The sequence below is a fragment of the Apis mellifera genome, linkage group LG12 (genome assembly GCF_003254395.2).
Source record: "Apis mellifera strain DH4 linkage group LG12, Amel_HAv3.1, whole genome shotgun sequence".
NCBI lineage: Eukaryota > Metazoa > Arthropoda > Insecta > Hymenoptera > Apidae > Apis > Apis mellifera.
Window position 1 is genome coordinate 750,778 of NC_037649.1, and position 13,555 is coordinate 764,332.

Consider the following 13,555-nt stretch of genomic DNA (forward strand, 5'->3'; position numbering starts at 1 on the left):
TAATTTAATCAACTTAGTCAACAAAATTTGTTCCGATTGTTTCGTCAAAATAACATTTCAGAACGAGTTGGAAACGATTCCAAAGCAAAAATTCTTGAAAAAGAAGTGTTAATATCAATCTCAACGAAATATTTATTGAATGATAACCAGTTTCTATTAAGTAACTATTAAGGAAATATTCCAAGTTTTTCAGTTATTAATCCATCGAAGTTTGTACGTTTAAATGCACAAAGTGGAAAAAGAAAACATTCGAAGGATAATTATCCAATTCCCGCATTTAATAATATTTCAAATTTGCATAAACCACCTACGCATGATAAAAAAAATCGGCGAAACAAGCGCGAATTGCGCATTTAAAATTCACGAGGAGGGGGAGGAATGGGACGAAAACAACTTCTCCAAGTTGGAATTCTGGTGGCGCGCAGATTTATTCAGTGGAAAAGTTGGAGGATGTCGATTGATTTCGAGCAACCGGCCAATTTCATAGGTTTTTTCTCAGTAACTTTCGTTCTTCGACATCTTCGAGGCTTCGTTTAAAGGCCTGTCGATATATTTTGAAGAAAAATGGCCGATAGATACTCCTCTTTCTTCCCCTCGAGATGTGTGTAGAAATGTTTGCACCTTTCGAGAGATTTCCATCCCCTTTTCGAAATCTACTTTCTCGTGTTCTTTCTTTCCCCTTCTTTTCGAAGTGAAGCTATTAGAGAATTGAAAGATGAGGGATGTATTGAAATATTTGCAGGGAAATTATACGTTGTTTCGTTACAATAGGGTTGAACACTTGGAGGGATGATCTGTGAAAATGAAAAATAATGTTTGTTTGAGATAATAATAATAATAATTAAAAATCAATAGTGATTAATATAATCGTTGAAATAAGAATGTTGAATAAAGAGATCGGTAATTTTTGTAAATAAAATTATACTTGTAACATTGATTTTTCGAAATTAGATTATTCGCAGAGAAATAAAGAACGTAGAAGTGAATGGTAAAAAGTTGAAATATAATTGTCAACAACGTTTCTCGTTTCTCGTGGAAATTTTCACGACAAAGTTTTCCCCTCCCTGACAATTTACCTTTCACACAAAAATCGACGACAAAAAGCTTTCATCTAGTACAAGAATCCATTCCACTATGTTTCGATAAACCGTTCCAAACGAAAAAAACAGAAAAAAATCTCACGATACGATTTTTCCTCTCTCAACTTCGACATTATCATTTTCTTCTTTCTTCTTTTTTTTTTTAAATATACCAAATAAATTTCGTTCAAATCACATTCATTTGCTTCCTTCTCCAAATATTATATTTCAATATATCAGATTAAAAAGTTATATAATATTTAAAAAAGAAAATTAAATCTTCTTTCTCAAAGATTAAATTTCGTTATTAAACATTTTTATTTTAAATAGAATAATCATCCAAGCAACAGTAACATTCGAAATTGTACCTCCAAGCTTAATCCATTCGCAAATTTTATTCCATACTTTATTCCTTCTCGCGTGGAATCATCTCCTCTGCCTAACAAAATACAGAAGAAAATCAGAAGAGCAAACGATAAAGTGATGCACCTCAACCTTTTACCCTCCCCCTCGTGATCAATTTCCATTCACGAACAATCGCTCCTTTGATCGAATATTAATCTCACGACTCGTCCTATCCATCTATCACCTCCTTTGTCTCGTGCAGGAAAAAGGGGGAGGAAAAGACAGAAACACGTGCATATCCACGGACGATATTTTCCAATATCTTTTTCTCTTCTCCTCCCTCTCTCTGTTTCCGAGCAACGCGTGTGATCGAGGAGCGTGAAATAAGCGAGAGATATATGCTAGAGAGAGAGAAAGAGAGAGAAAAAGTAACGAACGAATGGGAATTATTATTCCGCGGGAATGGATTTCGACGCAGGCGGCCACCACTTACGGCTTCGTGTTCGATGGAATAAATAATTATCCAGCTGAACGGCTGATATACGGCCTACGGGAAGTTCCTTTCTACAAGGCCTACCCTTCACTTCGCGCACGATTGTGCGTACTTTCGGGCCGTGCAATCGGCTGAAACTTGTCGACTAACTCAAGTTTTCGAAAAAAAAAAAAAGAAAAGGAAATTTTGGATTTTCATCCGTCCGGATAGAAAATGATGGATTGAAATTATTTGAAGATTCTGAGACTTTGAGAGATTGTGGTGAGGTTTATTGTAAAATTATTATTTGGTGTGTACGATACAATCGTACGATATGTTATTGCAGTCCAATTTACAAATAAAGAAGGGAGTTTTTGATTGAATCCTTCGAAATTATTGAATATTGAAAATTCTGAGACTTTGAGAGATTGTGGTGAGGTTTATTATAAAAACTTATTATTATGTATGATACAATTGATATTGCAGTCCAATTTACAAATAAAGAAGGGAGTTTTTGATTGGATCCTTCGAAATTATTGAATATCGAAGATTCTGAGACTCGGAAATTGAGTGGAAAGATATTTTAAAAAATTATTGTACAATCATTGGTATATTATTACGAAAATAAACCTGAAAATAAAAAAGGAAATTTTGGATTGAATTCAGATGATGGATTTCTAAGACTAATACATTATTGCAAAGTAATTTACAGATATCCGTTGTATGGACGAGTTCTTTTTTTTTTCTTTTTTTTCATTTAGAAATAACAGAGAATGGCAGAAATCTCGTCGTTTTATTGTCAATGATGTTTTGTAAAGACTGTGGAATTATCTCAAACGAGGCTTAGATTTTTGTCCTATTCTTTCTTGCAACAATTTTCCATTTTCCAAGCAATTTTTAAAAAATAGCATTTGCAAATTCGAAATGTGAGTCAGCAACGTTAGATTTTAATGTTAATTGCTCGAGGAAACTGGTTTTTAAATGCAGATCAACTGAAACACTTGCATAATAATAATGAGTACGAGTATTTATCCATGTGCTGAACGGTGCACTATCGTATCTAATAATTGCACAATATTATTTCAAGAACTTCCCCTTAAGTCCCTCTTTTCGTCTCATTATGGGAGGAAAAAAGGGAGAAAAGTTTCTTCTCGAATCTTAAAAATTAAAAATTGTTAATTAATAAACCCCTTTCATAATTTCTTTAACGATCGTACCATTACATAACAAATTTATACATAAATGAAATAATAATTCTTAAGGAATTAACATCTTTCGATATTCATAAATATTGATACACTTTTCTATGTATATATATATTTTGTATAAATTCCTTTTTTGAATTCAGTGTTTAAAAAAAAAGAAAAAAGAAAAAAACAATTTTACATTCATAGCATGAAATTAAGATGTACAAATAAATTAAATACATCGATCTCTTTCTATTTTATTCGCGTTAGAGATTAATATTTAAGTAAGAAGGCAATTGAAAGAGGATAGAGTCAACATCCACCTCATCCTCCGTCCGACTTGAAAACGTTAAACAATGAACTTGTATGTTTTAGCATGGTTGCTGGGATGGTTCATGTGTAAAGCTGTCGCTTATATACAGGGCGTATCCGTGGCGGCCTCTGTCTACAGCCTTGTTGCGGTTTCCCTGGACAGGTATGTGGTACATGAACTTCTCAAAGAATGATTTCATCAATGTTCGCCCAGACACTCGCTCGACAGTTCCAAACGGAACGTGCACAGTCATTCCAGAAATTGCTTCCTAATTGTTGTTTTATTTTATAGCTAGCGATGGGTTCGACACGAATGTGAATCGGATACAAAATTTATATTTTATAAAACGTATAATTTTATTTTAATTTTTTAAACTCATTTTTTTTTTATTAAACGTGTATTTTGATTTCCAGAAAAGAAGTGTTTTCCATCCCTTGTGCTTCTCGCCTCGTCTTATCTTTAAGGAATAACTTGGGGGTTGTTCGTGATTTATCGCGATGGCAAGGAAATAAATAAGAATCATTTGTTATTTATTATAGTTGACGCGAATGACAAGTTTGTTCCATTTCCAAAATGAGATCGAGGAAGGATAGAGAAATTTTATTTGAACTTTGCGAATGAAGAAAGGAAAAGTGATACAAATTTTGAGAGAAAAATCGACGAAAGATTTTATTAAAAATCAATTCAAATTATTAAACTCACCTGTCTCTTCTTCCAATTGAGAGGAAATGTTGATCGTTTGTTCGCATCGATTGTGAGAAGGAGAAACGAGAAACGAGACGAATATGAAAATATTATTATGCGTGTATTGCGAAATCAGAGAGCCGCTCACGACACGTCACGCATTAAATGCATATTCTTCCCTGACACATTTATTCCTCACCTGCATAGCACGTAGCTAACAATTACACGTACCAACATCGTATGGCATTCCAACCGCTCGTAAACGATATTTTCATCAGCATAATAATAATAATTTGCGTGCAAAAGTGTACCGCATGAATGATATTCGTTAAGAAAGTGAAATCATTGTATATTTAATTAACAGAGAGTTTTGTTAATTATTCCGTTCTGGAGGCCCGGTTTTTCTTTAGAATTATTTTTAGAAAAAATTTCAAATTCTCTATATAATATAATAATTTATATTTTGAGTTTTCTAAAATTCAACAAATTTAAACAATTTTCTTGCACAAATTAGAGATAATAGATATCATTTCTTGAGAGATTTGAAGAGTGGAAATTATAAAATTTATCAAGAATGCATAAATTTTTTAAATTTATTATTATTCTTGTACTCAGATTATAAAATCAGATTGATGTTGTGAGGAGGAAAAAGAGTGATATATTCATACGTGAAAAAAAGCTGAGAAAAAGAAGAGTAATTGCTATGTGACAGATATGAGAAATAATAAAAAATGGATTATAGAAGCAAGTAATGGGATAATAATTGCAAAAATGAAAGGGTATATAATAATAATACCCATATGAGAAAATATCAATGGAATTCTAAGCTTTAAAGAATTTCACAACGCGGTTATAAAATTACCTATCGTATAAACATGATGTAAACATGAACATATGCACCGTTTCATAAAAATTCATATCTGATTTAACCTCTTTCTACTCGATCTTTCATCGTTAATCCTCTAATTACTCGATGATCCGATAAGATTTGATAGAAATACGTTTATCGCGTTGGAAAATCTTCAATGATCGGACAATCGTGATGACACTACGTCTAATTTTATTATTATTCACGATTCGTTACATTATATCCAAGATTTATTTCAAATTTATGCAAATTATCATAAAAAAACGTATTCGATTAAAAGTTGTCAAATATGATACGATTTCCACAGATCTTTGACCTCGTGTTTCTGGACGACAAGTGATTCATATTTTATGCTCGTCCAAAGAAATGGAAATCTTTTCTTTGAAATAGTGAATTTAAATAATAAAATAGTAAAATTTTCTTTAAAAAGAATCTTTAAAATAGTGCATATTGTTAAAATTCTATTTCTATTGAAATTAATTTACATTGATCTTAATTCTTCTTTAAGATCTTTTCTTTCCTAATTTTTCTTTCTCTAATTCTTTAATTTATTCTCGAATCAATACCAAAGATTTCTTCTTACTTTTTTCTTATTTCTCACAATTTCTCTCGCATTTTCATAACGCGATAAAATCGCGGAGGCACGTCCCATTTTAAAACGTCCACGATTTCACGATTCTCGATCTTTCCCAATTAAATAAAATCCACCTATATAACCCTTGCCTATATCGTATCGGTCTCCGCGATCCGAATGGCCTGTTGCCAGCACCGATATCGTAGACAAAAGGAACGGCAGGCATCCCGCGAATAGAATTCTGTTTTCAACGCTCGAGGCCCTCCCCTTCGCGTCTCGAAAACGGAAAACGTTTGGCATCGTTCGCCAATCCTGGTGTCGTTTCTGCCAACCATTTCCTCCCTCTTAAACCTTTTCCTCTTGGAAACGAAAACTCTCTCTCTCCGTTTCTCTAATTCATAAACGTAACTCGATGTTGGAACAAAGTTTCACATCATTCTTTCTTTGTATCCAAGAATTCGATGAATATTAAGGAATATTTCGGATACTTTTATCGCATGTAATAAGAAGGAACGACAGAGGGAGAGCTCTGTTCGAGTTTATCGAGTAACCAACCGAGATATTTCATGTCCATCGAACTCAGACTTCCGTGTGGTCGACACACGATAGCTCTCGTTACACTTGTTACACGTGCACGTTGAATCTGATCTTAACACGGTAAAGAGAACGAATAATCTGGATTGTACACGACGTGCGTGGTTATGACACGTAACGAGAGGTGTAACGTTCAGATTACCGCAAATAGGAATTGATTTCGATTCGAATTTTTCGAATATATTCGTTTAACCCGTGTATCGATGAAATTTTGGAAAATTATAATTGAATGTATTATTCATATATATATATTTTTTTTTTTTTAGTATCTTGAATTAAAAGAATCGTACAAATTCTTACTCGAGACTCTCTTAAAGGATTATGGCAAAAATAGAAAAGAGAAAACCGATAGACTTGTTAAGAAAGGGATGAGTAATCAACGTAATAACTATCTAATAATATAACCAATTTATGGACAGATTATTTATGGAAGATTAAAAGCAAGAAGATTATTGTTTCTTGTTCCAACGACGAAAAGTAAAAGTGAAAAATTTAATCACGTATCTTTTATTAAATCAGAGAGAAAAAGAAAATTGGAATACGTTTAATACGTTTTCCATCGACAGAGTCATTAAGTAATACGCTTCGTGATAAAATTATATCACGGATTAAACGACTTTGCGGCTTTAAAGTGACCGTGAAAGGTCGGTTTTTGCAAACGTTTTCTGATGATTAAGCAATCCCGTGTAACTATCCATAGGGTTTCTTATCTCGAATGCAAAGTGTCTTGTCACGTAGGAAACAGGAATCGAGGTTTTTCTTCTTCGTTTATCGTGTCTCGATGGTTTTACGTAGGAGGAAGGGAGATAGAATTATCGTCTACTCTTGTATTTTATTATTCGTTTTATGAATCACACGTTGAAAAGTTGATTCATTTTTCTTCTTTTTTTTTTTTTTTGGAAATTGTTTAATCTTTTTCATAAGCGTGTGTTATCTTGTGGTATTTTAATAATTAAATTAACAATTTAATCGAGAAATTGGTCGGATTTAAACTTTTGCGCGTTGCTGTACGTTGCAACCAACAAGAGCATATGACTCATAACGCCCTCCATGAGCCACCATCGAAACAATGGAGAAGAAAGGTAAAAAAATCCTCTACTTTTCCCTCAGATTCTATAAACGATCGTATCAAACGGTTGCAATCATTCACCAGCTCGGATTTTGTTCGATTTTTATCTCATTGTTAGATACAAAAAGGAGATGATTTAAAGGAGGAATATATTTGATACTCCTTTTGCAAATACGTTGAGAATAATGTATTTCTGAGAGTTTTTGTCGTCGACTGAATACTTTTAAAATGAAGCAATATTTTTGAATTTCATTTTGATTATGCGCATACTTGAGTTTATCGTTAAAAAGATTTCAAGATTTTTGATAAGAAAAACTTCATTTTTCAAAATGCTAAATGGAAAGTATAATAATAGATGTTTAAACTTGGTTTAGTTTGAATCTTTGACTTTTATTTTTGTTGAACTTGATATAAATAGAATATTTTAGTTTAAGAAGACTCATCTTTCTTACAAAGAAAGTAAGAGATTATTTGATCAACATAGATGGTAAAATTTACTCTTGAATTTACCAATGTTCAAGACTTTCTTCCTTTGCAACTTGTTGAATACAAGTAAAAGAATCAGTTTGAATTTCTTATTGTGGAACCAGTTGGAATCTTCAAATGTAATATATCCACCTGTAGATTTTATTAAAATGAAAGGTCAGAAACAAACTTCTCTGTTTTTCTTTTGATTATTAAATATACTTTTCATTTTTCTCGAGAAGTTATATGATTACAGATATATATGTGTAATCTTAAACTAATAATAAACTAATAATAAACTAATATACATGTATAGATGAATATCAATGAATAGAAAAAATAATTGACTTTGCTATTAGTATATGACTTTCATTGAATAATAATTAAAGACAGTATTTATTATGAAACTAAAAAAAAAAATTATAAGTAAATTTGAATTATTCATTGAGCAAATATATATATATATATATTTTGTCCTTTCTCTTTTACAATTTAATCAAATAATGATTAAATTGTTGATATTTGAAATATTCAATACAAGTTTTTAAAAAAAATGCTCTAAAGATAAAAAGAATAATTCAACAAAATAATTCCATATATTTCAATGATTATTTTCAAGCTTACAACTCTTAGAAATAATTTATACGTTCTACTAACATAGTAATAACGAAGGATAAAATCATTACAGATAGTTTCATTTACGCTTAAATTACACGTTGTGAGAGACAATAAATGTCTGAATATTTTTTTGAACGTTATGCTTTAAATCATTTCATAAGTAATACAATTTTCTTCTTCCTTCAAAGTATACGTAAATTAGATAAAAACAAAACCAATATATCTGTAGACGATCAATTAATGATATATTTTGCACAAATATTTGCACCATCTTTTTTCACCAAATCTTTCTCTTCCACAAAATTTTCACAAAAGTAGAGATGTTATTGATATACCTTTTCTCCAATTTTTCAGAAAATTCTCAAACAATCCCAAAAATGTATTTATAAGCTTACAACTCTTGAAAATAATTTATATATTCTACCAACGTAGTAATAACGTAGTAAGAACGTAGTAAGAGCGTTTTCTTGCGAAAACGAGATTGAAAATCTAGATCTAGATTAATTTTTCCATTTTAATACATTTATTCATAAACTTTTTCTTCTTCTTCTCTTGGCACACAACTTGTCCAGCACAACAAACTCAAAGAGAATCTCGAATTACGCGCGGACGAAGAAATCAAAATCTCGAACGATTCCTCGAGTAAAGAGGAATTTCTTCTATAAGAAAGAAGAACCTTGGAACTTTTTTTCCTTCTTCTTCTCCACGAAATAAGTTTGCATTTAACGCTTAACGCTCGCGCGTCTTTACCACTCACCCCGACCGCCGGTTGTGCGTGTATGTGTGTGTCACCCACACTTTCGCATCGTTTACACGGCCGATCGAGCCGTTTCCACGCAAACTGTCCTAACCCAATTCCCCGCGACCGATCGCGAGGGGTTGAAAGCGTCCGATTGGCCGGTTTAGAGGCGACAACGCTGGCTGATTGGCCGGACGCCACCCCACCCCGGCCGCTCGGGCCCGGCTGACTCAACAGGCCGCCACATAACGTCAGACTGTCGAACGGCGGGCCACGTGATCAAATTTATAGCGATTTTTTAAAATCGGCTTTTGTATAAAAGGGCCGTCGCCCGGTACATCCAGCATAAGCTTATCTACTTTCGAGAAGTAAACGAGCTACTCACTCCCAACCCAATCAACATGTTCAAGTTGGTAAGAGGAATTTTTTTTATAATTCTACTTTATAATTATCTTATTTTTCCCTTTGTGAGAAGGGAAGCTCCTTCGATACTTTTGTTTTAAAGTTAAAATTTGTGACTTAAAATTTCAACGAACGATATATTGGAAAATTAATTTCGATAGATTCGCGAATTTAGCCTTGAATTTTCATTTACCCTTCAAAATACCGTCTGACAATCCTTTCATAATTAAAATAGATAAATAAAATCGACGCGATTACAATTTTCGATCACAAAGGAATCATTTTTTTTCGAAGGAACGATCGACTCGGGCAAAATTCTTTCCATTCACTCCGCTCTTCATTGATCGATATAAAAGGATCGGCCTCAGTCTCATTCAGCGAGCCCTGACCTTTCCTTTCCAACACATGGAAGTTTCCGTTTTCTGGTCGCAGAAAAATCGGCGAGCGAGAAACCGCTCGAGCATGCATATTGTGTTAGCCAACCGCTCTCCGCTCGAAATGTAAAAATGGAATGTCGGACACTCGCCTCCCCTCCCCTCGATCTCGCGTGCTCGCCTCGGTCGCGTGCCGATCTCGCTCTCTCGCGACACTTGCTTTACGTCACGCGCCTCGATTGAGTTGTTTTTTCTTTTTTCTTTTTTTCTCCCACCACGTTAGAGGAAACTTGGATCTAGTTTTAAGATTTTAATTTTAGAATCAATATTTGTTGATTCGAAAATTAATCTCGGAAGAAAGAAAGTGGATTTACAGTAACATCTGCTGAAACACCATCCGTTGAAAGCCGTATCGAATTTCCAAGAGCATCGCTCCAAGTATATCCTCGAACAGCTCCTTCCAAAACGAATCCGCATTAAACGCGATCCCTCCTCCTTCTCCGTAATCTCGGTAAGGGATTAACGCCTCCTCCTCCGTGGGAAAATCTCGCGAGACGCCGTGGACCATACTACCCCCTTCCCTCCTCGTTTCCACGACGATTAGCTTAGCGAAGAAGATAAGAAGATCCTTGTATCGGATCGAGTCGAATTAGACCCTGAAAAATATCGAAATACAAACAAACTCGAGACTGTGAATGGACCAAAGTATCGAAATACAAACAAACTCGAGACTGTGAATGGACCAAAGTATCGAAATACAAATAAACTCGAGACTGTAAATGGACCAAAGTATCGAGGACAAAGACTATAGTTAAGAAAACTGGTTTTGGACGAGAAGGAGAAGGGTTAGATCGGGAAGAAGAGCGCGTGTAAGAGGTGTTTTTCCCCGCAGGCTGTTCTCGCCGCCATCCTGGCCGTCGCCACCGCAGCTCCCGGCGGTCTGACCGGTATTATCGCCGACCATGCAGTTGGGCCGATCACCGCTCCCTTGGTACTGAGCCACGCTGCGCCTCTGGCCGCCGCCCACGTGATCGCCCAGCCCGTGGCACCCGTCATCCGCACCGCGCCCATCGTGACCAAATCCGTGCTGACCGCCGCCCCCCTGCCCCTGCTCGCCGCCGGCCATGGCCCGTTGCATTAGGAACACGCGCGCTTCGTTACCACCACAAACCACCAAGTCACGACGAGACAGCCCTCCCCCCCTCCCATCTCAACCCACCTCCCTGGAAGACACACGAGTAGATGATGAGATACACGCGTCGGAGCGTGTGGCAGGCTCCTCCTCTCCACACTCCTCAAAAAAAGAAAAAAAACCTCTCCAAAAAGAAACCTAATCTAATTCCTCGTGAATCATCCCTCCTCCCAAAAAAAAAGTGTGTACGCATATACGTGTGTACGGAGAAGAAGAAGAAAAGAAGAAAAGAAGAAAAGGAAGGATGATAGAAATTGGAAAGGAAGAAATGGCGAAGAATGGATCGGTCGAGCCGTGGATGGAACTCGAGCTCTAGGGGGATGAACGAGGAAAGGACGAAGAACGGAACGGTGGTTTTGCATTCCTCGCAGAAATATCCGAGGAAGAAACTCGGTCCGGTTCTTCCTTTTTCTCGCGCGTCCCCCGGCTGGAGGATCGAAAATCGAATCGGCTGTCGGCTGCTCCTCCTCTTCCCCTTCCGAACGCGGCGGCATCTTCTCGGCATCGTCATTGGTCCGATCTTTTGAAAATTTCCGCAATTCTCGATTCGGTTATTACGCATCGATCATCCAGGCCCACCCCCCTCCCCCAACCCCCCTTTGGTCATATGGAATTTTAATAAAATTTTATTTAAAAAAAAGAAAAGTGTACCGGAGACGGATGTCTTTTTCTTGTTTCTCGCCAAACCCCTTCACAGAAATCCTTCGTAATCCTCTTAAAGGAAATTCGATCTCTTTTCTCTTTCTTGCTCGATATATAACTGTTTATATAAAGTTGTATTTTAGCTCGAAGATAATCTTAACGTAACTTAAGTCTTTTCTTTAAGAGGAGCCTTTCTCAAAAGCTTCTTCCTGCTCCTCGAACGGAATCGTTGAAGGATTAAGCAATCGAAGTAAAATATGACGATTCGAACGATCTTTTTTCTCTTTCTTGCTCGATATAACTATATATATAAAGTTGTATTTTAGCTCGAAGATAATCACGAATCTTAACCTAACCTAACTCTTTCGAAAGCTTCTCCCTGCTCCTCGATTCTCCTCGAACGGAATCGTTGAAGGATTAAGCAATCGAAGTAAAATATGATGATTCGAACGATCTTTTTTCTCTTTCTTGCTCGATATAACTATATATATAAAGTTGTATTTTAGCTCGAAGATAATCACTAATCTTAACCTAACCTAACTCTTTCGAAAGCTTTTTCTTGCTCCTCGATTCTCCTCGAATGGAATCGTTGAAGCAATCGAAGTGAAAAATAAAATATGACGATTCGAACGATCTCTTTTCTCTTTCTTGCTCGATATAACTATATATAAAGTTGTATTTTAGCTCGAAGATAATCACTAATCTTAACCTAACCTAACTCTTTCAAAAGCTTCTCCCTACTCCTCGATTCTCCTCGAATGCAATCGAAGTGAAAAATAAAATATGACGATTCGAACGATCTCTTTTCTCTTTCTTGCTCGATATAATTATATATATAAAGTTCTAATCACGAATCTTAACCTAACTTAAGTCTTTTCTTTAGGAGAAGCCTTTCTCGAAAGCTTCTCCCTGCTCCTTGAATCGTTGAAGGATATATGACGATTTGAACGATCTCTTTTCTTTCTCTTGCTCGATATAACTATATATAAAGTTGTATTTTAGCTCGAAGATAATCACGAATCTTAACCTAACTTCTTTTCTTTAGGAGAAGCCTTTCTCGAAAGCTTCTCCCTGCTCCTTGAATCGTTGAAGGATATATGACGATTTGAACGATCTCTTTTCTCTCTCTTGCTCGATATAACTATAGATAAAGTTGTATTTTAGCTCGAAGATAATCACGAATCTTAACCTAACTTCTTTTCTTTAGGAGAAGACTTTCTCGAAAGCTTCTCCTTGCTTCTCGATTCTTCTTGAATCGTTGAAGGATTAAGCAATCGAAGTAAAATATGGCGATTCGAACGATCTCTTTTCTCTTTCTTGCTCGATATAACTATATATATAAAGTTGTATTTTAAGATAATCTTAACCTAACCTAAGTCTTTTCTTTAGGAGGAGGGAGCCTTTCTCGAAAGCTTCTCCTCAATTCTCTTCGATTCTCGAATCGTTGAAGGATTAAGCAATCGAAATAAAAAATAAAATATGGCGTAAACGATTCCCTACACGTGTCACAAAACACGTTTTCCAAGAAAACAACATCGTTACATGCGGATGAGGGTGACAAACGTATGAGCTTCCACCGAAATGTCTCCGAATCCTTGGCCCTCGAGCATGACACATCCTGTTTTACGAGCACCACCCTTTCAGGAAATTGTTGTCGATTCTCTTTGCGATCGTCCACGCATTCAACATTGGTCTCGAGGATTTTACAACCAGTGTATAAAAGGCGATGAGATTGGCAATTCGTTTATTCTTCGAGTCTGTACAAAATTATTTCATCCCGCCCTTGTCGCCCTTGTGAGAAGAAGAAGAGGTTTGTGGTCCTTGGTCCTAAATGGTGGCCGGTCAATGGAGGTAAACGGAGCCTGGGTAGTACCATTTGTAGCCGTGGACAGGGTAGGAGAGAGGCAGAGTCGCGGTGTGCAGAGGTAGCACCTTGAA

The 13,555-nt window shown here is 35.7% G+C and overlaps 2 protein-coding genes across 3 annotated transcripts in view; both read left to right on the plus strand.

Annotated features, from left to right (window-relative positions):
• The window catches only part of SIFR (SIFamide receptor), a 75,692-nt gene that overhangs the window by 44,932 nt on the left and 17,205 nt on the right, over nt 1-13,555 (plus strand). For both annotated transcript variants that reach the window (XR_003305813.1, NM_001113285.1), the window contains 1 exon segment: nt 3,459-3,558. Coding sequence is in view for 1 of the 2 variants with exons in the window: in NM_001113285.1 (NP_001106756.1) it covers nt 3,459-3,558 (100 nt within the window). In the remaining variant the exon portion in view is untranslated.
• On the plus strand, nt 9,270-11,550 carry LOC107965367. Its single transcript, XM_016915561.2, has 2 exons — nt 9,270-9,420; nt 10,676-11,550. The coding sequence occupies exons 1-2, from the start codon at nt 9,409-9,411 to the stop codon at nt 10,922-10,924; spliced, it is 261 nt and encodes an 86-aa protein (XP_016771050.1). The 5' UTR covers nt 9,270-9,408; the 3' UTR covers nt 10,925-11,550.